Source organism: Eubalaena glacialis, chromosome 7 (genome assembly GCF_028564815.1).
Source record: "Eubalaena glacialis isolate mEubGla1 chromosome 7, mEubGla1.1.hap2.+ XY, whole genome shotgun sequence".
Taxonomy (NCBI): domain Eukaryota; kingdom Metazoa; phylum Chordata; class Mammalia; order Artiodactyla; family Balaenidae; genus Eubalaena; species Eubalaena glacialis.
In genome coordinates, this window is record NC_083722.1 from 63,796,243 (window position 1) to 63,820,660 (window position 24,418).

A 24,418-nucleotide genomic window follows, 5' to 3' on the forward strand; every position below is an offset into this window, starting at 1 on the left:
AATACATTTGATGTCTACTCACATAACGTTAAGAGCTCACTCTTGGTTTCTAGAGGAGTATGAAAAAAATTTCTGACGTGAATAGTTTTTATTGTATTTGTAAATACAGTGGAAAGGTTTTGTGTTTGAATTCTTCAATTAAGCCCTTAAAGAGTCTCATTTTAATAACATTTATGGTCTGATTATGAAGGTGGCACATTCTTGGGCAACTGGAAATTCAGAAAAGCACGAAGAGGAAGATTAAAACCCTGCCTAATCCCTGTGGTGTGGCTGTTAACATTCTGGCGTGTTTTCAATACATTAGATGTGTTTAAAATTTAATTTGGGATTATACGCCTTTTTATGTAGCCCATATCTTTCATTTACTAACTTAGCCTATCATTAAGTGTTCTTTTACAACATGACTTTAAAAATAACTGTGTGGTGTTCTACCATATGGATCTTGTACAACTAATTCAAATCCGTTATACATTATGGAATATTTAGGGTTATTTCTGGTTTTTCACTGTGGCGAACATCCATGAGGCTAAAAATATATCAGCAATGTAGTATATTTACCCTGTAAGCAGGATACGACCGCTCCCACCATTTGGGGTCATTCTTTTAAGTATTTCCCAGTGGTACCTTGTCATTTTAATTCTTCATTTCTTTGCTTACTAGTGACGGTGGACCTGGGTATCCACTCTCCATGTATTTAGCAATTACTTGTATTCCTTTGTGAATTTTCTGTTTAGGGCCTTACGCATTTTGGTCAGGGTTGTTGGTCCTTTCTTGCAGTGAAAAGGTATTTATAAAAGAGGGGTATCGGGAATTCCCTGGCGGTCCAGTGGTTAAGACTCAGCGCTTTCACTGCCGTGGGCCTGGGTTCAGTCCCTGGTCGGGGAACTAAGATCCCACAAGCTGAGTGGTGTGGCCAAAAAAAAAGGAGTGGGGTATTAACCCTTTGTCAGTTGTTACAGCCATTTCCTTTTTCTAGCTGTCTAAAAATGGCCAGTTTAAAATTATTTATTGGACACACTGGCCTGCAATATTTGAAAGAGAAACATGTTTTTATTCTCTATTCAATCAATTCTTTAAATTTTTTTCATGTTCTACTCTGTCATCTCTGTATAAATGTGAGCCATAAAATTGAGAGATTATCTAATGCAAAGTCTAGGTGGAATTTCGTATTCTGACTTGTTTAGCAATCACATGCCTCATTCTGGTACAGCTCTGCCTGAGGAACGCAGGAATGCAGTTCAGAAGCCCAATAAGCTCATATGGGTTTAAAATAAGCCCCCACTTCTATCTGCTTGAGTCTGCTTCCCCAGCCCCAAAACCCCTCAACAAGATTTGAAATAAGAACAATAAGAATTATTCTCTATCCAAGAATTGTGCTGGTCGAGAAGGCCTTTTTTAATTGTATGACCCCACAGGTGCAGGGCCTATGCAGCCACCTGAAGTGTCCTCATTTTTAAGAACCTCCCCACTGCCTTGCCTTTGCTGCTGCCATCTTGGGAGGAGAAAATTCTAAGGGACATCTCTTCTGACCCCTACTTTTTATTTGGCCACAGCGCGCGGCGTGCAGGATCTTAGTTCCTCCAATAGGGATCGAACCTGTGCCCCCTGCAGTGGAAGCACATAGTCTTAACCACTGGACTGTAAGAATGAAATGACGTGATGGAAGTCCCTGACCCCCACCTGTTCCCTGCCTCGTTGGCAGCTGCTTCTCAGGGCTCTCCAAGGCCTCTCCTCTCCACTACCTTGGTTCAACAAATACTTGCTGAGGCCCATCAGGTGGGCAGGGCTCCAGGCCCTTCTCTCCAACCACCCAGGCCACACCAGAGAGAATCAGTAACAGACAGCCTGTCTGAGTCTGGCATTCAAATTCATTACACCACAAATATTTAAGTACCCGCTCTGTGTTAGGCCGTAGCATTACAAAATAAATAAAACAAGAGTCATGAAAGAGGCAGGTGCTTCCTGGGGGATGCAGACAGGTAAGCAGGCAGTGGCAGTCTCAGAGACAAATACTCTGAGGCTTATTTTACTAGTGTTTTTAGGAAGAGAGGAGGGTGGGATAGGCAGTGGTGGTGGCCCCGTGTCCTAGCCCCTTGAGGCCTTTAGGACTGTACCTCCCCTCCCCTTTCCCTCCTTCTAAGAGAGTGGAAGGACTGTCAACTCCTTGTATGAGTAGGTGATGCAGGACAGGGTCAAGGGCAGAAACTTGGAATTGGAGTCAGAATCAGGGAACGCCATTAGCAGATCCTTAGGCAAGTGACTTGAACCTCTTTGAGCCTCAGTTTCCTCATCTGAACAGTGAGGACAGAGCCTCCTTCTGGGCTGCTGTGATGGGTAAATCAGAGAGTAATACTAGTGGCGGTTATGGGAAGAGCTGCCACTAGCTGCCAGCTTTATGTCGTCTTGTGCATGGAAGCAGCCTCCTTGCTCAGAGCCTAGCTGGTCATTAACACAGAATAAATGAAATCATTCTGGCTGCTGCTCCTGAGGTCAGAAGAGAACTGAGGAAGAAACCGTCTCATCAGAGCAGACACCCAGTCTGGTTCCCGGGTGGTGAGGGGTGTGGTCAGGGTGTAGCCTAGGCCGGTGGGAGGGGCCAGGATGAACAACCTGCCTCTCCAGACTCAGCGATGCAGATGTGGAGGGGAAGGAGGCCTGTTCAGGCGGGCAGCCAGCCTTTCCTCCGTCTCCTCACAGGATGGACCCCACAGCTTACGCTGAGCTGTTGAAAGAATCTGGCAACCAGGTTTTTAAGAATGGGAACTTCTCTTTGGCCATCAGAAAGTACGATGAAGCCATCCAGATTCTCCTGCACTTATACCGGTGGGGGTAAGTGTTTGGATTTTCTCCCTGCCTTTGTTTGTTGTTGTTGTTTTTTTAAGTAAACGGGGACTCATGCTCTTGCTCTTGTTTTTTTCTCATTTGTTATCACACCACCTAGTTTCTGTTTCCTTTCTCCTCCCACTTTCTGTTTATCTTCTCTGCAGTGTTAGCTCAGAGACTAGAGGAATTCAGGAAACAGAAAGTGAAACTCAGGGGACTGTTGATGAACATTACAAACTTCCCCTTCTGTCTGGTTCCAGGATCAGAGTTCCTGGGATGACTGAAACCCCCAAGCCCCTCACTTGTCATTCATTTCATCTTGTTTATCCATGCCATCAACCCCCTGGCCACAGGGCACACCACCAGGAACTAAGCCTCACCTCTTCCCCTGCCCCTTCAACTTCTAGCAGACCTGTTCCCAAACATTTCAGGATCACGACTGCTTACAGGCAGGACCCCAAAGAGCTTTTGTTGATGTAGTTTGTAACTATCAATAAAGCCCGTATTAGAACTCAAAACTGAGAAACATTTAAAATATGTATTTATTCATCTTTTTAAAAATAGCAGTAATAAACCCATGACATGTTAACATAAGCAACATTTTTATGAGAAATACCTATTTTTCAAAATGAAAAATTTGGTGAGAAGAGTTTTACATTTTATATTTTCGCAAGTCTCTTTAACGTCTGTCTCAATGGAAGATGTCTGTCTTCTCACATCTGCTTCTGCATTTAGTCTGTTGTGATGCCACACGCCAGGTAGCCTCTGGAAAATTCCCCGTCCACGTGTGAGAGAATGAGTGTGAAAAAGGCACACACTGTCTTGGTATTAATTGTATTAGTTTCCTGTTGCTGCTTTAACAAATGACCACCAATTTAGTGGCTTAAAACAATACGCATTTATTATCTTACACTTCTGGACGTCAGAGGTCCGAAAGGAGTCTTACGAGGCTAAAATTAAGGTGTCCAGGGCTGGTTCCTTGTGGAGGAGACTCCATTTCCTTGCCTCTTTTACCCTCGAATGGCTGCCTGTATCCTTGGCTTGTGGTCCCTTCCTGCATCCTCAAAGCGCATCATTCCAGTCTCTGCTTCTGTCGTCACATCACCTTCTCCTCTGCTGTGGCCGGCTCCCTCAGTCTCCCTCTTATAAGGACCTTTGTGATTGTATCATAATCCAGGATAATCTCCTCCTCTCAAGATCCTTAAATTAATCCCATCTCCAGAGTTCTTTTTGCCATAAAAGAAAACATTATTTGACATATATACACTAATATGTATTAAATGGATAATTAATAAGAACCTGCTGTATAAAAAAATAAATAAAATTCTAAAATTCAAAACAAAAAAAACATCCTTTGGAAACCATTATTCAGCCAACTACAATTGTGAAGATATTTTGACCTTGGGAAGTACTTGAAATGGTCTTGGGGACCCCCAGAGGTTCCCAGATCATACTCTGGGGACAGCTGTAGTAGAGGAAGCAGAGGTTGGCATTTGTAGGGTGTATGCAGCCTAAACGTGTACCGAGAAGTGGCACTGAGTTGAATTCCCGACACATGGCTCCCACCTCCTCCCTCCTTGGTGTCTACACTCCAGCTGGACTTGAATTGACTGTAATTGGCCTGAGCCTGTGTAGTTCTGTCATTCTGCCCCCTCTTGGTTCAGGTCAGAGCTTTGTCAGAGCTGGGCCTAGAGCTCCTCATTCAGGGGAAAACATTGACCTTTCTTGAAAAGGTAATGTTGTGTCGTGGTTGTGACCAAAGACTGACCACACTGTGAGTACTCAGATCTGAGTGCCACCACTTACTAGCTGTGTGACCACTAACGGGACACCTGCCTGCACCCTCACATGTTGCCTGTCATGGGACCTTCCTGACACAGTTCCCTGTGCCCATCACTGCCTTCCTGCTGCTGCCAGCTGACATAGGGGTTTAGGGACTTGTGGTTAACTGAGCAGGTGCTCTCAGGAGAAGGGGACTGAGGGAAGCAGGATAGGGCAGGGATGGTGTCTCCGCTGGAGTCAGCTGCAGCCTGATTCCCCTGGGGAGCTCTGGAGCCTGAGTTGTACTGCAGAGCTGTCCCACTTTAGGGCAAGGAGGCTGACCTTTTAATTCCCATGTCAGTCAGTCACCGGTCGTAGGCTCTCTGGCCCCAGGAGTTGTCCTAGGGAGTGGGGCTGGATTAGTCAGCTCAGGCTGCAGTAACAAACTACCACTGACAGGGTGGAATAACAACAGAAATTTATTCCTCACAGTTCTGGAGGCTGGGAAGTCCAAGGTCCAGGTGCCGGCCAATTCAGTTCCTGGTAAGTGCCCCCTTCCTGGTTTGCAGCCAGCCACATTCTCACTGCATCCTCGCATGGTGGAAAGAGAGAACGGAAACCCTCTGCTGTCTCTTATAAGGGCACTAATCCTATCGTGAGGGACCCACTCTCCTGACTTCATCTAAACCTAATCACCTCCCCAAAGGCACTCTCTCCAAGTACCATCACTATGGGGGCTGGGGCCTCAATGTATGAATTTGTGGGGGGAGGGACACAGTCCCTAACGGAGGTGTAACTTTCTGGGGAGAGGGCAGCTCCCATTAAGCTGAGGATAAATCTCTGGAGAACGGGGCGTCAGGAGACCCTAGCTGCAGCCAACACTCATTCCTGCTGGGGTTGGCTGCACTGGCCAGGGTGTCTGGGCTGGACACATGGCGTCTACTGCACTGTGGCCACGGCTCCATTGTCAGTTACCCTCTGACAGCCCCACTGCTTCTTCTGTGCTTCTGGGTCCTCATCCTTCACTGAGAGGGAGTGATGGGCAGTGAGAGGAGCCGGATACACCAAACACTGCGGGTAGGGACATAGTAGAGGAAATTTTTGCTTTGCTTTATTTTTGTGGGTATCTATATTACCTAACTTTTCTATTTGTATTATTTTTACAGGTAAAGTATTCAATTAAAAAAAAGAAGCATAAGCCTTGCTTTTCCACCTTGTGTGTCTTGAATTCAACAGCACTTGGGCTTCTGTTGACCTATTATGGTATATTTTGTGTTTTGCTTCTTGCAGCCTGGTTTCAGCACTAACCTTGCAGCTGTGTGACCCCCTAGACACAGGCAGGAGGGGCCCTGCCCTGCCAGGCTTTACAGGCCTTCTTTGGCCGTCCTCCAGCTGTACCCTCCCCACAGGTGGGAGTCTGGGGCCAGGGGCTTTACCCAGCCAGAGCCCTTGCCTCCTCTTTCGTCCACACTGTGGGTACCAGACCCCTGGAATTCCTGTCCATGGACCCTGCTCCTAGGGCCTACACAGGCCTCTTACCCGCCGTCCATTCTTTGGAGCGCTGTCCAAGGTCAGGAGTGTGGACAGAGCTTGGGATTGTGTCTTCTGCAGTGCAGGATGAAGGCTGAGATGGAAAGAGAAGAGGGAGTGGGCAGGGGTGCCAGCTTGGCTCACCCTGCCCTGACAGTGCCTGTGTTCTAAATTTGAAGCTTGTCTTTCAGTTATTATAACGTAGAAGGCTAAAAGATATTTTATTGAACATCTGTAAGCTTGAGTTATGGCCTTCAAATACTTAGACTAGCACTGTCCAATAGGACTTTCTGTGATGACGCAAATGTTCTATAGTAGAGAATTTGGCTATTGAGTACTTAACAGGTGGCTAATACAACTAAGGTACTGAATTTTAAATTTTATTTAATTTTAATTAATTTTAATTTAAATGGCTACACATGGCCTGTGGCTACTGTATCGGACAGGGGTTAGTTTAGCCACATGGTGTGAGGGCCTCCTTTTGCACTCTGGCCCTGGGTCCTGCACGCATTTGGGTGGCCCTGCCTATGTCGTAGAACAGTGTTCATCCTGCATCTTTCGCAGGGCCCGTGGGGACAGTGTGGTCATGTGTTCTGATGAGCTCTGCCTCCATGCATGTGGGGTGGCTCCCACAGTGTCTGTTCTCTGCGAGGGCTCGGTGGGAACTCCCATCCTCTCCGTCCTTTCGCAGCATCTTCTCCAATGGTCTCTAAAGGATAAAAAGACCTGTGGAGATCAGTAGGAGGTAGACCCAAGGTGTTGAGAACATTTGTCACGAAAAGATAGGAACAGGATTTGGGAGTGAGGAAGGGAGACTGGGACATTGCAAACATCCCAGGCTTTCCAGGCTATGAGGGTCAAATGTCATAGGCATCACTGGGACACTTCCTGCTGAAACCCTATCACGATGGCAGCAACCAACACCAGAAAGGTGGCCTTCAAGGTTCTGTATTTGCAGGACGAAAGAACTGTTTACCGACCACCAGTTTGTCCTTTCTTACAGGGTTCCCTCCAGGGACTTGGCTGTGCTGCTGTGCAACAAATCCAATGCATTTTACAGCCTCGGGAAATGGAACGAGGCCTACGTGGCCGCCAAGGAGTGTCTCCAGTGGGATCCAACCTACGTGAAGGTATGGTGACCGCCAGACGCTGCGGCTGCTGCCTCTTCCTCTTAATCTGCCTCCTTCCCTTCCTTCTTTTTAAAATGGAAATGCTAGGAGTGCTTCTCATTCAACTCTCTTTGCACTTAAGACAGATGTGCACAGAGCATGCGTGCTGTATCTGGAGAAGAGCAAGAAGGATGGTGGCCAAGTGTTGAAAGGCATTTGCAGGGGAGAGCGGAGCCGGGCCTTTTGGCAGATGGAGTCCAGTGGAGATCCTGGTGGAGCTCATTTTGTTCTGATGTAGTTGCACCAATATTCATAGTCTGTTCATGTTCTTTGCAGTTTGCAAGTTTCACTGTCTTCTTTGTGGCCATAAGAATTCTCCGGGAGAGGGGATTTATGGCAATCTTTATTTCTTGGAGTTTCTGCTTCTAATCAGAGAAGGGAGGCTCCAGGAAGGCTCCTTTCTTTCTTTCTTTCTTTCTTTCTTTCTTTCTTATTTATTTATTTGGTTGTGCTGGGTCTTTAGTTGCAGCAGGCGGGCTCCTTAGTTGCAGCATGTGGGCTCCTTAGTTGTGGCAGGTGGGCTCCTTAGTTGTGGCATGCGAACTCTTAGTTGTGACATGTAAACTCTTAGTTGTGGCATGCATGTGGGATCTAGTTACCTAACCAGGGATCGAACCCCAGCCCCCTGCATTGGGAGTGTGGAGTCTTAACCACTGTGCCACCAGGGAAGTCCCAGGAAGGCTTCTTTCTGCATCTGTTGAATCTCAGATGCCTTCAGCTCAAAAGAATCCTTATGCCAAAGTGTCACATTTTGGGGTGATGTATTCTGATCCCCTTCCCCTCCCTCCAAAATAAAAGGTGAAACTTAGAACTGAGGAAGGCAAAGAAATGGGAAATTCTGTACCAGCTTGCTTGGTTGGGGGGAAAAAAAAAAACCCACCTTTTTTTCTTTCCTTTTTCTGGTTGTTATCTACTGTTTTAGACTTTTAAATGACGGTGGAAACAAATCAGTAAATAATCAGAGATTTGGTATTAAGTGGAATTTCAGGTGCTTGCTTTTTTATGAACCCAGTTGGTGAACACCTTGTGTTATCTTAGACAGAAAATTGTTTTGGTAGCTCTTGATACTGATTCATTTTGATGGTTAAAGTGGGGAAAGCAGTACGAATCATTTTGTTCCTTCTCAAGAGTTTGACAGTTTGTATACAGGCAAAACTGACCATTTTCTTGTATTAATCATTGTAATTTTCCTCTCTCTCCAGAAACCAAAAAAATTTTTGGCCTCTGGTGTATGTTGCCTATAATGTGGGGCTGGGTAAACCTCAGTGCTTGCCATTACCATTGGAAATTGTGTTTATTTGATTGAAGGAGCAGGGAACAACTCCTGTGCTGACATGACAATCTCATTCTTTTCCAGAACACTGTATTCGTAGGATTGGTTTCATTCCCCCCTTCTTGGCCAGGCTGCGATTTGAGGCATGAATACATAAACCACACATGTCATTGGAACCAGGCCCGCTGCCTCTCTCTGGGTCCTATGTTAGATGCTGTACATGTCATGGACTCGAAAGGGATTATTTTCTTGCCAGTTAAAAAATGGCAGGAGCAATGTGGAAATCCTGTATCCAGAGCTTGTTAGAAATCTGTATGTACCTAGAAGTCAGACTCCTGCAGTCTGTTTCCTCACAGCCTCAATCTTGCCTTCAGCAGCAGGTCAGAAGAGATGCGGGTGTGTTACGGTTTTGCTTTTCTTCGTTGCAGGGATACTACCGAGCTGGTTATTCCTTGCTGCAGTTGCTCAAGCCTTATGAAGCTGCTCACATGTTTTTCAAGGGTCTGCGACTCGTGCAAGTCAGCCAGGACCAGACCCAGTTTGCTGATTTCTTGGTGGGAGTCTTCACCACGATGGGCAGTAAGTCAGGACTGGGGGAGGCCCGCCCTCTTTCTTTCTTTTAAAGTGCTTGTGATTTCTTTGAAAGCCTCCTGGGGACTCAGGTTTCTGGGGAGATAATTACAGGGTGTTTTTCTTTGTGGCTTATTTATGTAGCTTGAATGAAACTGGTTTTTACACTAGAAAGCACATGGGAAGCTTTGTTGACTGGGGCCTTTGTGAAAACAACTGGGTCTTTTTGCACAAATCACTTAAAGCTGTCCCAATTTTCCAGTTTTGTTTCAGACTTATTAAGTTTTCTGTGTTGCTAGCCATAGGGATTTCCCTACTTATACTACGTGTTTTACGTGATTTTTGCATGTATCTCTCCAGTGTGTCAAGAAAATGTTCCTGTTTGCTATGAAAACAATCTGAAAAGGCTGAGGGAGGGGCCTGTGGAAGCTGACAGTCTACGAGGGACACACCGGGTTGGGCGGGGGGTGGCGGTTTGCATCACTTATTGGGTTATTAGTCTGAAGGCCTGGCCTGTGAGATGGCTTTGTCAGTGGCCTGGAATTGGCAAAAATAGACAATTATGAAACACAATGTAATATGCTCCCTGCCAGGGACAAAGGAGCTCTTTCCCTGGTTATCACAGCACAGTCTAAAGTTCTGCCAATGGTCAGGCTGTTGTTTCCAAATACTGTGTTTGGTCAAATTTAAGATTGCACTAATTTAAGATGCACCACTAATTTATGTTCTGCCGTTGAGACAGCATCGATAGCAGCACATGCCCCGATTCTAGAGATGGTAGAATGTGAACAATGGCACATGTTAGAATTGCTGGAAAATGCTCTCAGCTTCAGAAATGGGGAAATTACTGCTGACGATAGATTCAACTGATATAGATCCAGCTCTTCCCATTGCAATTGTGGGAAAGCAACTTTTGTGGTCTGTGGATGGGATCCTACAGATTTTTGGCAAGTTCGGCACAGAGAAGGGGAGAGAGCAGTGTCAGGCAGTGGGTGGGAAGGGGTTAGAGGTGGGCTCAGCTGTGTCTCCCGGCAGAGAAATAAGTGTCCAGACAGGTGCTAATGGGTCGCAGCTTTCCCGTCAGCCTTTTGCCAACAGTGACTAAAGCCTGCTTCCCTTTCCTCTGAACCTGATGGCTTGACCCATTCCCTACACTTCCTCATTGTCCTCTGTGTCTTTTAAAAGCCACAGTTCTGTCAGAAGCCAGGCCAGAGTTATGGGAATTCCAGACAACTGTCTCTTGGTGACTGCCCCTCTAAGAAATCTGGATCCTGAGGGGGGCAGTTAACAGGATTTCTTAGGGTAATGCATCCCAGACTTTTCTACCAGAGTATACCTGTTTGGAGGATGAATGTTATGCCCATGGCCCAATTTCTAAATTTTGAAAAATGTATTTATGAAAATTGTGTATCCTTTTTATACAATATATGTTTGTTTTGCTATTTACTCATTTTTGGAAATTGATAATCCTAAAAGAGGTGCCATGTTATTCTGGCCCCTGACCTGTCGCCTTGGATGTTCTCATCCACGAGTTTGCAGGGTCATGAAATGCAAAAGGCCACTAGCTTGAAAGAGTGCAAATTGACTCAAAGAGCTGCTCGACCTGGGTTCCCGTCTTGGTTTTGTCACGAACTAGCTGCACGATAAGCCACGAAGCTTGATCTCATTTCTCATAGTTTCTCACTGTTGGATGAAAATGATATTTGTCACCTTTCTTAAAGGAAGTGAGTTTTATAACTTCCCTTAAGCGCCCATTTCCTCCTCCATATATGGAGGTAATAGGCACTGCCTTATTGGTTTGTTTGAGGGATTAGTATAACACCCATCACTGGGCTTGGCAAATAGAGAAGCTAAGTGAGTGTTAGGTCACATTATGCTGCCTTAGGGGACTGACTTTCACTCAAACTTAAAATGATTACCACTTCAATTATATAGGATTTTATATACTTTGAAAAGGCCCTTCTTTTTTTATTTAAAGTTTTAAAAATTTTTATACAGTTTTTAAAGGTTACTTTCCATTTACAGTTATTTCAAAATATTGGCTATATTCCCTATGTTGTACAATACTTCCTTGAGTCTATCTTATACCCAGTAGTTTGTACCTCCCACTCCCCCACCCCTATATGGCCCCTCCTTTTTTTTTTTTTTTTTTGGCTGTGCCACGCGGCTTGCAGGATCTTAGTTCCCCGACCAGGGATCGAACCCTTGCCCCATGCAGTGAAAGCATGGAGTCCTAACCCCTGGACCACCAGGGAATTCCCAGTTCTCTTTTCTTTTTGATATCTTAAATTTATCATTTGTCTATGTGTGGTCTTAATTGGAGGACCTTTTCCTAGATGTTCTAGACTTTCCCCAAGTTAAAATTTCTAAATTCTGGAACTTTCTTTCAGGTGACCCTGTTGTTTTGCAAAGCTTCTTGCCCTGCTTTGATTATATTTTCACTACTGGATTCTCAACTGAAGTGTGGCAATCTGTAATAGAAAAGTTGGCAAAGAAAGGATTATTGCATGTAAGTGAAAGGAGATGGCTCTCTTGTGGGGCAAGTACATTCTTGCTTAAATGATTTCTTTCTGCTGGCACTGGGGGATTATAATTTAGTACTTGCTTATCTTGATGCCGAAGTAACTTTTAAACTTTAACCTCATTAAAGATGGAAAGTCACTGAGATATATTAGTTCGCCGGTTTCCATTTTTTAAGCTAGGAAAAGTTTGTGGCAACCTCACTCTTTGCTGTGTCTCCACTGTCATCAAAGAAGTGTAAAGTCCAGATGCTAATGGTGATGTGGAATGAGGGAAATAAACAATTGCCTATTCATCTTCATAATCCTCTTTATACGGCATTTGCTAGCCAGGGCCTGATAACGTGCCTGTGCTTCTCAGAGGGTTGCTGTATGATTTCAAGGGACTGTTACCCTCAGGTAGCAGCAAGGCTGTAGGACCTGAATCCAGAGCCAGGAATCCATAGGATGGAGGAGCCCAGTAAACTGTGGAAACTGGACTTCAGTGCCACACAGGTGCCTCCCTGAATCCAAATCCTCCCCAGTCTAGTCTGGGCTAATTCCTTCCTCTCTGAGCCTCATTTCCTCATTTGGAAGTTGCAGAATATAAACCTATTCCCTCCCGGTTGAGGTGAGGATTAGAAATAATGGACCAAAAGCACCTGATAATAATGTTCATTGAGGGTTTACAGTGTGCCAGACACTGAGCCAAAGGGGTTTTATAACACCTGGCACCTGTATGCTCAGTGCCCAATGAGTAGTAGCTGTCATTGACGGCAGCCTATAAGCGCTCTTGAGAATGGGCTGGCCCAGGCTGGGAGTTTGGTTAGAAAGGGCCTGCAGGCTTTTTAAAGCCAGGCAGTCCAGAAAAGTCACCAAAAGCAAGGGCAGCCTGTAAGGACTCTGGACCCAGGAAGGCTGGATGACTGTAGGATACAGGATTCTTTGGTTTTTGAGAAGGTCACGGGTGCTATTGGGAATCTAATGAAATCGATGGGACTCTCTTTGCACACACACATACACACAATTACGACTGTAGCTTCAGAGAGTTCATGGGAACCCCCTAAAGTCTGGCCACGGGCTCCCAGAAGCACATCCCCATATTACAGTCTCGAGAACATGGCAGTGAGGGGGCGGAAAGCAGGCTGCACTCTTGGGGAACCAGGAATCAGAAATCCGGGGCCCTGTTAACAAGAAATCTGGGATCTTCTCTTTTCCGATAAGATGAGTAAACTAAGAGATCTTTCTAGCTTTATTTTAAAAAGTGCTAAAATTCTGTGATTCCAAGTGTTAGGGTAGATCTGTTAGTGGGAGGCCCTAGGCCTCATTAACAGGAAAATAGTTCAATTTACAGCCCCCAAGAAAGAACCTTTTACGTCCCCTCTTCCCCACGTGGGATGAACGTGAATAGAGCTCCGTAGTCTATGTGGGGAGGGAGGGAGTGGGAGCCCAGTAGCTCCTGACGGGCTATCACCCAGCCACGGAGGCCCAGGAATCCAGCCCAAGTGGTGGTCCCGTATCCTACCAACAGTGGAGCCTAGGCCATTTTCAAACACTGCAGACGGAGGCACCTTATAAAAGCCAGGTCAGCCATCAGGATTGTCAGAGCCCTGAACCTGTCATCTGGGAGAGTCTGGGCAGTGGGATCTGTTTCGGGTGAGCAGTTAAGAGTGGGCATCAAACTGAAAGAAGCTGGAAGCAAGATGTAGCCATAGACTGAGTTCCTGTGGTGCCACGCCCACCGGCAAGAGCATACGTCAGGGACGTGGATTCTGAGACTGGGTCTCCAGTCATGGCCATGCCAAGCCTAGAACTCCTGGACCAGCTGGCGTACCTGGATGATCCCAGTAGGGGCCTCTCAGGATTTGCTCTCTGTGTGACCTAGGGAAAGTTGCTTAACTTCTCTGGGATTCAGTTTAGGGTCAGTGGTTTAACAACGGACTTTCTGAGAAAAAAAAAAAAAAAAGTCCTGATCTGCGGCACTTGCCACTTCCTGTAGCGTAAATTCTCTCGATTTCAATGGCCAATTTCAAGCTGCTAAGTCAACTGGAGGACTCAGATTTGGGAAGAGGTGTGCACAGTGAGCTCTCACTGATAGGAGCTGCCCCAGCACACCACTCGATAGGGTCTCATGGACCCCAAATAGCAGTAATGTGCTAAAGAATTAATTGGGATGGGCTATTTCAAAAGGATTTGATTCTTCTACTTGCTAAGCTTTAAGAACTTTGCAGGAAATTACTTCTTTACCTCCCTGCCCCTGTACTGTCCCAATGCTGCCTGCCATCGGCTGCTCCTGTCCTCAGCAGGCTTTGAGGAAAGGTGGAGAGAGCTTAGCTCTCAGCACCAACAGGAAGTTTGCCAGACAGAGACACTTTGGTTATCATGGCTCAGGCTGAAGAGCTTGGCAGGTGACTTAAAAAAAGAGACAGGGCTAGAGAGTGTCTTGTTCTGTGTTTTTGTTTCTGTGTTTTAAAGCTCAAGATTACTTTTGTTCTAATAACCCATGTGGAGACCATTATTGTTCCAGCTTTTTCTGTTTCTCCCCTTTCATCAGTCATTTCTACTTCTGTCAGCGAGAAAAGACCGGCTACCGAGAAATCTCCATGTCCCAAATTTATCACTGAAAAGTCTCTTTGAGGTAAGGTGGCTTCTTGACACATACAGTTTCAAGTCAGGCCACTTCCGGCCTGTGGTGTTTGGGACCTTCCCCTTCAGCCACCTCACTGCAAATTTGTTATTTATGGTAATCTTAGGCTGGGGCCACAGCTAATCAGGGGTTTACTGATTCTAAACTTTATGGGTGGGGGGGTGGGAGAAGGGGGAATTGGATGAGGGGGGTCAAAAGGTAACCACTTCCAGTTATATGATAAATAAGTCCCAGGGATGTCATGTACAACATGATGAATATAAGGAACACGGCTGTATGTTCTGTATGAAAGTTGTTGAGAGAGCAAATCCTGAGCCCTCTCATCACAAAAAGAATTTTTCTTTTTTTAATTTAATGTTGTATCTATATGAGATGGTGGATGTTGACTAAACTTGTAGTCATCATTTCACGATGTAGGTAAGCCAAATCATTCTGCTGTACACCTTAAATATATACAGTGCTGTATGTCAAATTATATCTCAATAAAACTGGAAGAAAAAGAACCCCAAACTTTATGGGGAAGGAGTTTGAAGTTTCATATTGACATGGCAACTGCCGTAATTCTTCCTGTGTGTTTTTTTTTCCAGAAATATGTCTTCATCGGACTTTATGAGAAAATGGAACAGGTGCCCAGGCTAGTCCAGTGGCTCATCTCCATGGGTGCAAGCATCGAGACCATAGGACCGTACCCTCTGCACGCCCTCATGCGCCTCTGCATCCAGGCCAGTGAGTTCTCTCCTGGTGGTACGCCCTCCACACTGCCCTCCAGCTCGGACCTCAGGGACTGCGCTTAGCTCAAGTGAAACCAGAGTGTGGAGTATTCAGATGATTTGAATAGTTCATGATTTGATCATTCAGATGAATGAAGGCAGCAGGGAAACAGCATCATTTTTCTTTCTCCCAGGACCTCATAGCTAGAGGCCCACACTGAAAGGATTCTGTGTTCTCAGACAGATCCTGGCAGCAGAGTGGAGCCCTGGGATTCAAGGACGGGACTTGGGACAGACAGCCTTTGCTGGACAGAGCTCTCAGGGGAGCTGTGGAGGGAGTCTCCTCCCGGTGGCAAAGGCAGCCATGGTCTTTTTCCGAGTTCATTTCCTCTCGACTAGAGGACCAGCTACTGTGGGGAGTGGGAGGGGGGAAACCCCAAGGAAACACTGGCTATTGCTGATACAGTTTGCTTGTGGTTCTTGTAAAGGAATCCTATTTTCATATATGTATATATAATTTTTCTTTTTTTAGTCTTCACCACCTGGCTATAGGATTTGAATTTTAAAATATTTTTATCATTAAAACACACACACATACAATATCCACATTTACACTTTAGATAGAAGTCTGTTTTTCTTTTCTAAGCATATGTAGCTTCACTGTTGGACACTGACCCACACTATCTTAGAGCCAGAAGGAGGCAAGAGAACTTGTCCACACTGTCTTCCTCTTCTAGGCTGTAGCATCTCCTCAGGATGGGAGTGGGGGTGGCCAGTGGCTTGAAGACCTGAGCCGCCATCTCTGCTTCAGCCAGATTTGCCCTGTCGTTATACATTTCATCTGTTGGAGAATCCATAAAAGGTTTCACTCTTATACAGTGGATAAAACATGTAAAAGTATGAAGTCTGATTAAAAGCAATCTGATCCAATCCTCCCAGTTTCAATTAGGTGTGCCTCTGGGTATGAAAGTCACAATTCCTCTCTGTGTCTACTTTTTAAGTTTGCTCCTGCGGTTAGAGGCAGGTGTGGATGAGATCAAGTCTTAAAGTTTATCCTCGATTCGTCTCTCAGAGGAAAACTGACATGGTGACAAATGGTGTCCACAGAGTTGGCAGAATTATGTGGCTTTCCAGGACCTACAAGGAAGGAGTCTGGGGAAAGAATTTGAAATCTCTGTCCTATTGATAGTAATGTAGTGGGGTAATGATTGTTGCCCTGCCCAGGTCCTCTTTACGACCAGTGCCCCCAGCCCCACCTGCTGCACCACAGCTGCCTCCTTTGCCAGGGAGCTGCTCTTTGCCAATAGGCACCATCTCCCTCTCTGGAGGTGGTTCTGTAGCTCTGGATTGATTGACACCGGGGTACAAAAGGTGAGCCCCCGGGCTTCTCTGGTGGCGCAGTGGTTGAGAATCTGCCTGCCAATGCAGGGGACACGGGTTTGAGCCCTGGTCTGGGAAGATCCCACATGCCGCGGAGCAACTAGGCCCGTGAGCCACAATTGCTGAGCCTGCGCGTCTGGAGCCTGTGCTCCGCAACAAGAGAGGCCGCGATAGTGAGAGGCCCGCGCACCGCGATGAAGAGTGGCCCCCGCTTGCCGCAACTAGAGAAAGCCCTGGCACAGAAACGAAGACCCAACACAGCCAAAAATAAATAAACAAATAAACAAATTAATTAATTTAAAAAAAAAAAAAAGGTGAGCCCCTGCCTCAAGGTGGGTCAGCACTGTAGTGTAGTTCCTGCTCCACAGCTCCCCGTGGGATCAGGCTGAAGCCGACTCAGCTGAGGCCACATCTCTGCTTGCCTTCATCCCCTGCCCTGCCCTGCTTCCCTCCCCGTCTTTCTCCCTCTGTCAATAAATCACACGTACAAGAATCCCTGTCTCAGGCTCTGCTTCTAGGGAATCTGACTTAAGTTTCCTATGAATAACTTTATATGACTCATCCTTTCAGTGCACAAACTCTGTGTCTCCACACCTGTTTGTGGCAAGTGACAATGTGTGTTGGATGCCCCTTGGGTTCCCTAGGTGTGGTGCACAGTGATTTGCTTTGCAGCTTTTCTGTGTGTTGAAAATAACATCAGTAACTCATTCCTTCAGGGGAAAACCATCTTTTCAGGTGGCTAATGGACTACAAGCCCGAGTGGAGAGGTCGCATCAACCAGAAGGACGACGATGGCTGTACCGTCCTGCACGTGGTTGCCGCCCACTCCCCAGGGTACCTCACCAAGCGTAAGTGGCAGCTCCGCTCGGAGCTGTGCTGTGGGTGGAGTGACTTCAGGCGGTAGGGAACCCACACAACTGACCGCTTTACCCGTGCCATCCCGTGACAGGCTTTAATAGTCAAAAATATCAAATTATTCATTCCTTTTTTTTTTTGGATCATATTCTCAGTTTGCTTTTCAGAAAGAAGTTTACTCTAATATATTTTATCCTTGAAAGTCTTATCCAGTGATACTCTTCTTGAGCAAAAGTACTTACGTAGCTTTAAATTTTAAAAAACTTTCTGTGATTTAAGACTCTAAGCATTAATTTTTTTCTGGATTTAATTATTACAAAATTATTATTACTACAGAGATCACCAAAGCAACATAAATATATTAAATTTTCTATAAGTAATTGTTAAAAAGAATAATTTTGGAGGGAGGTGAGAGAAGGATGTGTCATGGTGCCTTTTAAAAGGGGCTTGGCAGCTACTTAATTTTCCCTTAGGTTGATACTCTGGAGGTCAGGAGCTTTCACCTCCTTTGGGGCAATACTTTGGTAATTGCATGGGTTCTCTATACTATGTAACAAATCACCCTAAACTTAGTGGCTTAAAATGACACTCTAACTCTGTAGGTTAGTAGTCTGACGTGATCTGACTGAGTTTTCTGCTCAGTGTCTCTTGAGACTGTAATCAAGGTATTGGCTGAGGCTGCATTCTCATCTGGAGTTCCAGGCCTTCCTTCAAGCTCACATGATTGTGGCAGAATCCGGTTCCTTGTAGTTGTAGGACAGAGGTCCCGTTTTCTTGCTGGCTGTCAGCTTCTACAGATCGCACACATTCTTTGTCTTATGGCCTCCTCTGTCTTCAAAGCCAGCAGGGGAAAACTTCTTGCGCATCAGATTCCTCATACTTTGAATCTCTGCCCTCTTCTGTCTCTGACCTCTACACCTTTGACCTTTAGGGCTCATGTGATCAGGCCAGGATAATCTCCCTATCTTAAGTTCAACTGCTTTGGGACCTTAAATACATTTGCAAAGTCTCATCATAGCAGAGTTTAGATTAGTATTAAATGGATAACTGGGAGAAGGTGTGTGTACACCAGGGGTTGGGAATCTCAGGGCCTGTCTAAGAATTCTGCCTATCACAGTGAGGTACTTGATGGGTAAGAAGTATGACTTTTTAATTTTGTCTTATTTTTGTAAAATGGGAGGAAAGCATTTGTGACTGGGGAGATGGGGAAGGAGAGCATCACCAGCAGGACGATACCTGGAGTAGAGGTGCTTTGTTAAGGTGGTGAACTTTAGGAAAGCACGGGTATGGAAGCTGGGAATTGGGCATCGATTCCTTTAACCCTCTGTGCTCACATAAGTCTTGGTACCTCCAGGGATACACCGGTTACATTCTGAAATCTGTTGCACCTGTGATCACAGAGACACCTTGATGCTTGGCAAATAGATATGTCAAAGCAGCAAATGGAGCTGGCAGCCAGAGGTGGGGCTGCAAGGGTTGAAACAGTGACAAGAAGACCCTGATGCAAAAGCAATTGCCACTTTCTTTTTTTGTCTCCAGACAGGCTTTTTTTCTGTTAGTATATTCTGTTTCCTCTCTAGGGAAAAAAGAAATCTGAAGTCACAGCTTGCTGTCATCCTTACAGCTGTAACTGTTGCCTAGTAACCAGATTCCCCCTCTCCTTGCTTGTTGCCAAGGAGAGGGGAGAAAGGTAGAGGGGAGTGCACTTCTGAACCTCTTAAAAGCTATTGTCCTTCCCACTCCACACAGGTCTCCTTGCTCTGGGGACTTGGCTGAATTGCCCAAGGCCAGCAGTTCAGTTTCTATAAGCAGAGGGACACTGGTCCCCTTGCCCCGGGCTGCTCAGGCCGGGAACTGGGAGGAAGTGCATTCATGGGGACATCTCCTTACAGAAGCAACCATGACAAACCGCCCCCCCCCGCTTCTCACTTTGGCCTGCTCTAGGACAAGCAGACGATGTGCAGATGCTCCTGAGCTTTGGGGCAGACCCCACTCTGCTGGATGGACAGTCCCGGTCTGCCGTGGATGTCCTGAAGAGGAGCAAGAGGTTCAAAGCCATTGAGAAAATCAACAGTCACTTGAAAAAGCTGGCAGCATGTTCTAAGGACCTCTCAGGTACAGTTTCCAGGGAATTAACTTTTTAGAGGGGGCAAAACTGGTACAAATCAGTTTATCTTTTCTTGGTACATGAAGATGGAAGTGAGCACCCCCCCCCCCCAATCTTTGGAAAACTTGTTTGCTGTTTGTGAAAGATAGAATGAGACAACTCTTACTGTGAGAGTGTCTACCACTTTCTGGAAACTTGGCAAGTCTACCTTTGGGCAGTAAGGGTGTTTTTTTTTTCCATGCATGCACACAGTAAGAAAGAAAAACTTCAGACAGAACATGAGATAACAAAAATCAAGCCCACTTTTCAGAAACAACCATAGCTAACAATTAAAACTACACTTATAGCTCTATTTTTTGAGCTGTCAGTTTGGGACAGCATATATGGACTAACTGCTGTATAAGGTAAAGTGCAACAAGTCAGCCCTTGTTGTTGAATTTTGTCTAGTAAAGTTATTTGTGTCATTTGCATCCTATTCCTTAACTCTGGGTTTTCTGTGCTTCATCTATAGATTGATTCTGAACATTGAAAACCATTAAATCACATTTACATGGTAGTATGATTTCTACAAATAGTAGCATAGTTGGACCCATAAAAAAGAATCACCAAATGCCCCCAAAACTTTGCTCTTTAAATGTGATACTCTTTAAGCATCCGGGCTTGATGAAACATATACATACACATTATTGTATATGTGTGTGTATATATGTATGTACACACATATATTTTTAGACTTTGTTTAGACTTTAATTTAGACTGTAGCCCCAGCACATATATATTATGCTTCTTTTGGTTCTTGCGCTCATATGTGGCTCTTGTGGCTCACGCTGTCTGTCTAGATTTTTCTCTTACTCTGCTAAGTACCAACTCCAGTAAGTTTTTCATGGAGGAGATATGCATAGTAGACTTATGGTGTTTTTGAAAATGTCTTTATCCTTAGATTGAGAATTGGTCTGCATATAGGCATTGTATTTTATCGATCCTCAGTTGCACTTTCCCCCCACATTTTGCCATCTTTGAAACTGGAATGTGTTTCACAATCAGTGACGTGTCACAGTTTAATGGCAGCGTTTTCTGGTGTGTCTGACAATCTGGGGTCTCTTAGATTTATGAAATACTCTATAAAACCTCGTTCCTTACAACTTTGTATTCTAGCCTCCGTTACTGATTAGAAGTGATCTCAGTTTCATTTATTTTCCCTTTTAGAATTTTCTGTCATTAGAGTTGTGGAATTTCCCTGGGATGTGTCTAGATGTGGGTCCTTATTCATTCTTCTTGCCTGGCACCTGCTGGCCTCTTTCAATCTAACTTTTTTTAGCTCAGAGAAATTATTTTCTATCATTTTGTTCCCTTCCAGCATTTCTTTGCCACCACTTTTACGTGGATGAGCTTCCTGAATTTATAACATGTCTCTCTACTTTCCCTAACGTTTTCTATCTCCTTTTTTTCTTTCGAGATCTTTAACTAGGACTTTAGCTTTTCCTTTTATAATTCAGCTTGCTTATTGTATTTTTTAATTTGGAAACTCAGTTTTCATTTCTAAGAACTCTTTCTGGTTCTCTGATTGTTTCTTATCTGTGACAACTTGTGCTTGATTGACATTTGACACTTCTTCTTGAATGGCCTTTAAGAATGGTGAGAATTTTTTTAAAGACCGTTGTCCTCTCTTCTGTGAGTTATTTATGTGTTTTTTGGGCTTAGTTGATCCCTCTTCTTGCTTCTCTTTTGTGCTATTGCTTTTCCTATTTTATCTTCTGATCTTTGGATGGTTTCTATTTATGAATGAACAACTAGACTTATTAATACTTAATAGATGGTTAGTGCGCATTTATTGAAGTTATTTGGATGTGTTTCTCCAGAAACACTTCCCCATTGGAATGGGTGAGTAGGCGGCAGGTTGTAGCCAACACATGGGGTGTGTGTGGTGGGGAGAGTGGGATCCCCTGCCAGGCTGGGGATCGTGGCAATTTTCAGGGTCAGGAAAGTTTTATGTGAGGGAGATTGAAGCTCCTTTTCCTTAACACTGTCCCCTGTTTCCCCATCTATGTTTTAATTTTTATTCATTTATTTTAAATATCTCCTGTTGTTTCTGTGAGAACATGGGAATAAATGTATTTGCAGAGTCCTGTTTTTCTGGGATGTTCTTTTAAGGCTGTGATATGTCATGTTTAGTTTTTAAATGACTTCTCTTTTAAGGAATTGTAATTGTAATTCTGTGAGGTGGTGTAATTAATAAATTGTTATGAGAGGCCTCCTGAGAGCTTATACCTGTAACCTCAGTTTCAGGATGGTTTCTACTGTTTGAGAAATTGAAACTAACCAAACAGATTTCTCTGCCAATGAATTTCAAGGTTTTAAAATAAACTTTTAGAGAAGGACCACCAGTGAATGGTAGAAAATGGCTGCTGTGCTTGCAAATTTATTGTTCATTAATTCTAATCTTAATTCTTAGAATGCTGTAGACTTTATTAGCATGTCATGCACTTTTGTTTTTGTTTTTAAAGTTTTGATTGTTTTCAGTGTCCTGGTATAATAGAATCTTAAATATCTGCTGATTCTGCCTTTCTCACTAGCTGCTGGGGGAAGCCAGAGCCCACGGGGAGTGGGCTGGGTGGGGGTGTGAACCTGAGCGGTCAGGGTTAGGGTTACCTGTCTTTCCCGGCCTCTCACAGCCACCACTAGATGGCAGCATGTCCACCTTCTCCAGCAGCTGATGCTCGACTGTCCTCAGGACCAACAAGATTGGAGTCTTTGTTTTTCTCGCAGTTGTTTGTGATTTTCTCTGATTCACTAGTGCATGGCCTTTCAGAGTGAGAACGAATCCTGGCCTCTGAAGCCTTTCTCTCGGGTCCTCCCCTGGGTGCCAGCTGCTTTCTGCTCTGTGAAGGCGCCTCTAGCTCTGCACTAAGAGGACGCGGACCTTCTCTGTGTGTCTGTTTCCCGCATAAACGGAGCCTGTGACTCAGAGGCCATGGTGTGTCATCCTCAAATCCCTCAGCACCACACAATGCCCTGTTTTCAGTAAATGCAGATGTGTGGTATTGATGATACTTTTTCCTCATTATAAAGCAATAGATTCTTTTCTAAAAAAGAAAATTTACAAAGTATAGGAACGGAAAACAAGAAAATATTAATTCTGCATAAGCCCACCTGCCTAAAAAAATTAGTACAGTTGTGATTTAGTCATTTACTCTTATTCCATGCATTTATAATTACACATTTTTATTTTCTTTTATAAAAATGAGATGGTTACATAAATTTCAATTGATAAAATATATGTAATAAAACGTACCAGTTTCACCTTTTTTAGCTCAAAAGGAAGATTTCATGCAAAAACAAAATCTCTTTGAAATGATTTATTTCTATTTTCTAACACTTCTGAGCGCTTGCAGCTTTGGAAGATCTCTTGTAGTTTTAATTTTTAATTTCAAATCTGCTTGTATATATCTACTAAATATGATCATTGTAGAAAATTTGTAAAAATTTCATTTTATATAAAAACAAAAATTTATTGTAATTACACCTTGGCATATTTTTATCCAGTCTTTTGGTTGCTGTTCAGTACTTACGTAGTCATCTTTTTTAAAAACCTGTGATTATCATGTATAAGCAGCTTTATATCCTGATGTTTCTTTTCTCTCTTATTAAGCTTATAGAAAATTTAGGAAAAAAAAACAAAACCAGACGAGTTCAGAGTAATAAACAAATCACCCGTACCTACCCAGAGATGCTGACCCAGGGCTACCATTGTCAGTGTTTCAGCACCTTTCCTGTTATGCTTTTTTATGTTGTTGATATATCACTCTCTGGTTTCTTTTCTGATTTCAGGACCCTTCTCTGATCTGACCATCTTCTTAATTATTCTGAACCACACAACCATGCGTTTATTATACAACTGCATCTAATTGTCTCTTTTGTCAAGCTTGGTATATTTCCGTTCAGTTTCAAGTGACTTTTGTACTAAACTAACTGCCCTTGTGGAGGAATGATGCCCTGAGGCATGAGGCAGGGGGACAAGTGGCAGGTTTCCATCTGCCTGGTGGTGAAGGAAGTTCCTCCTTTACCAAGCGTCCTATTTTCCTGATTCGTGAATTTTCACTGTTTTCTGTGTCTTCATAGGCATTCTAGGATGAAGGTGGGATGCCGAACCCAGGGGTGCTAGTCGATCATTGTTAACACCACACAGTTCATGTTCTTTGCCTCAGAATAGGCAGCTCACTGAGGTGATATAGTCTTCCTTTGCCAAGGTTTTCCATTTCCTTTTCTCTGGAGGTTAGTGCTAGGGTTAATGTTAGTTCTTGCTTCCATCTGGCACCGGAAGGTCTCTTGATTAGAGGGCAGTGGGCATTTGCCCCAGAAGTTGGGGTGGGTGTGTGTGGGTGTGTGTGTTTCTGGTGCTCTGATCTGTTGAAAGGTGATCCAGGTGTGTGTCAGAAGGCAAGCAGCTGACATCGGAACTCTGCTTGGGTCCCCTGGGTCCTTTCCCATTGTTGTGTGCTCCCTGGTGTGCCTTCACTTTGCAAAGCCAGCACCTAAGGCTCGTTCTCAAGGAGAACCGCCTATGGGTTTATGGAGCCTGTTTTGCTCAGGCTCCTTCAAACCAGAAGTGCCTGGGAATTTACATCCTCCCAAGGCAGGCTGTGGCCGGTGGCAGAAAGAGGTGAGAATCTGAAAGCCCGGTTCCCTTGCCTTGGATGGCACAGCTCTGAGGTGTGACTCACTCCAGATCCCCCCAGGGGTCAGGCAAGGCACCCCCCCACCCCCACCCCGTGGGACTCAGCCTGAGCTCACACCCTGCCTGGTTCCTCCCCGACCCTGACCCGATCCCCCCACCCTCACTGGTCTCTTCCTTCATAAACTACTTGCACACAAATCCTTGCCTCAGGGTCTGCTGTGGGAGACGTGGCTGATAATGGGATGCTTTTATTTTTCCATCTCCTTTAAAGTGTTCCTATTCTGTTAGAACATGACATTGAACATGCGTTCACCTGTTCACCACATGATAACACTTATGCTGTGGGCCAGGCCCATCTCATTGGGTGTGAAAACAGATGTCCAGTTATCTGTTCAGTAGGATTCCATTTTAACCAAGAGA

General features: G+C 44.7%; 1 protein-coding gene across 5 annotated transcripts in view; it reads left to right on the top strand.

The window, feature by feature from the left end:
* Positions 1 to 24,418, top strand: part of TRANK1 (tetratricopeptide repeat and ankyrin repeat containing 1) — an 82,173-nt gene that overhangs the window by 14,898 nt on the left and 42,857 nt on the right. For 2 of the 5 annotated variants that reach the window (XM_061196485.1, XM_061196486.1), the window contains exons 2-10: positions 2,698 to 2,829; positions 5,077 to 5,127; positions 7,118 to 7,244; positions 8,985 to 9,135; positions 11,517 to 11,635; positions 14,179 to 14,262; positions 14,859 to 14,997; positions 17,078 to 17,209; positions 19,161 to 19,331. In XM_061196485.1, the coding sequence (XP_061052468.1) occupies positions 2,699 to 2,829; positions 5,077 to 5,127; positions 7,118 to 7,244; positions 8,985 to 9,135; positions 11,517 to 11,635; positions 14,179 to 14,262; positions 14,859 to 14,997; positions 17,078 to 17,209; positions 19,161 to 19,331 (1,105 nt within the window). In that variant the 5' untranslated portion in view covers position 2,698. Of the gene's footprint in view, positions 1 to 2,625; positions 2,830 to 5,076; positions 5,128 to 7,117; positions 7,245 to 8,984; positions 9,136 to 11,516; positions 11,636 to 14,178; positions 14,263 to 14,858; positions 14,998 to 17,077; positions 17,210 to 19,160; positions 19,332 to 24,418 lie in introns of those variants that run through there. The other 3 variants (XM_061196483.1, XM_061196487.1, XM_061196488.1) reach the window with 3 other exon arrangements.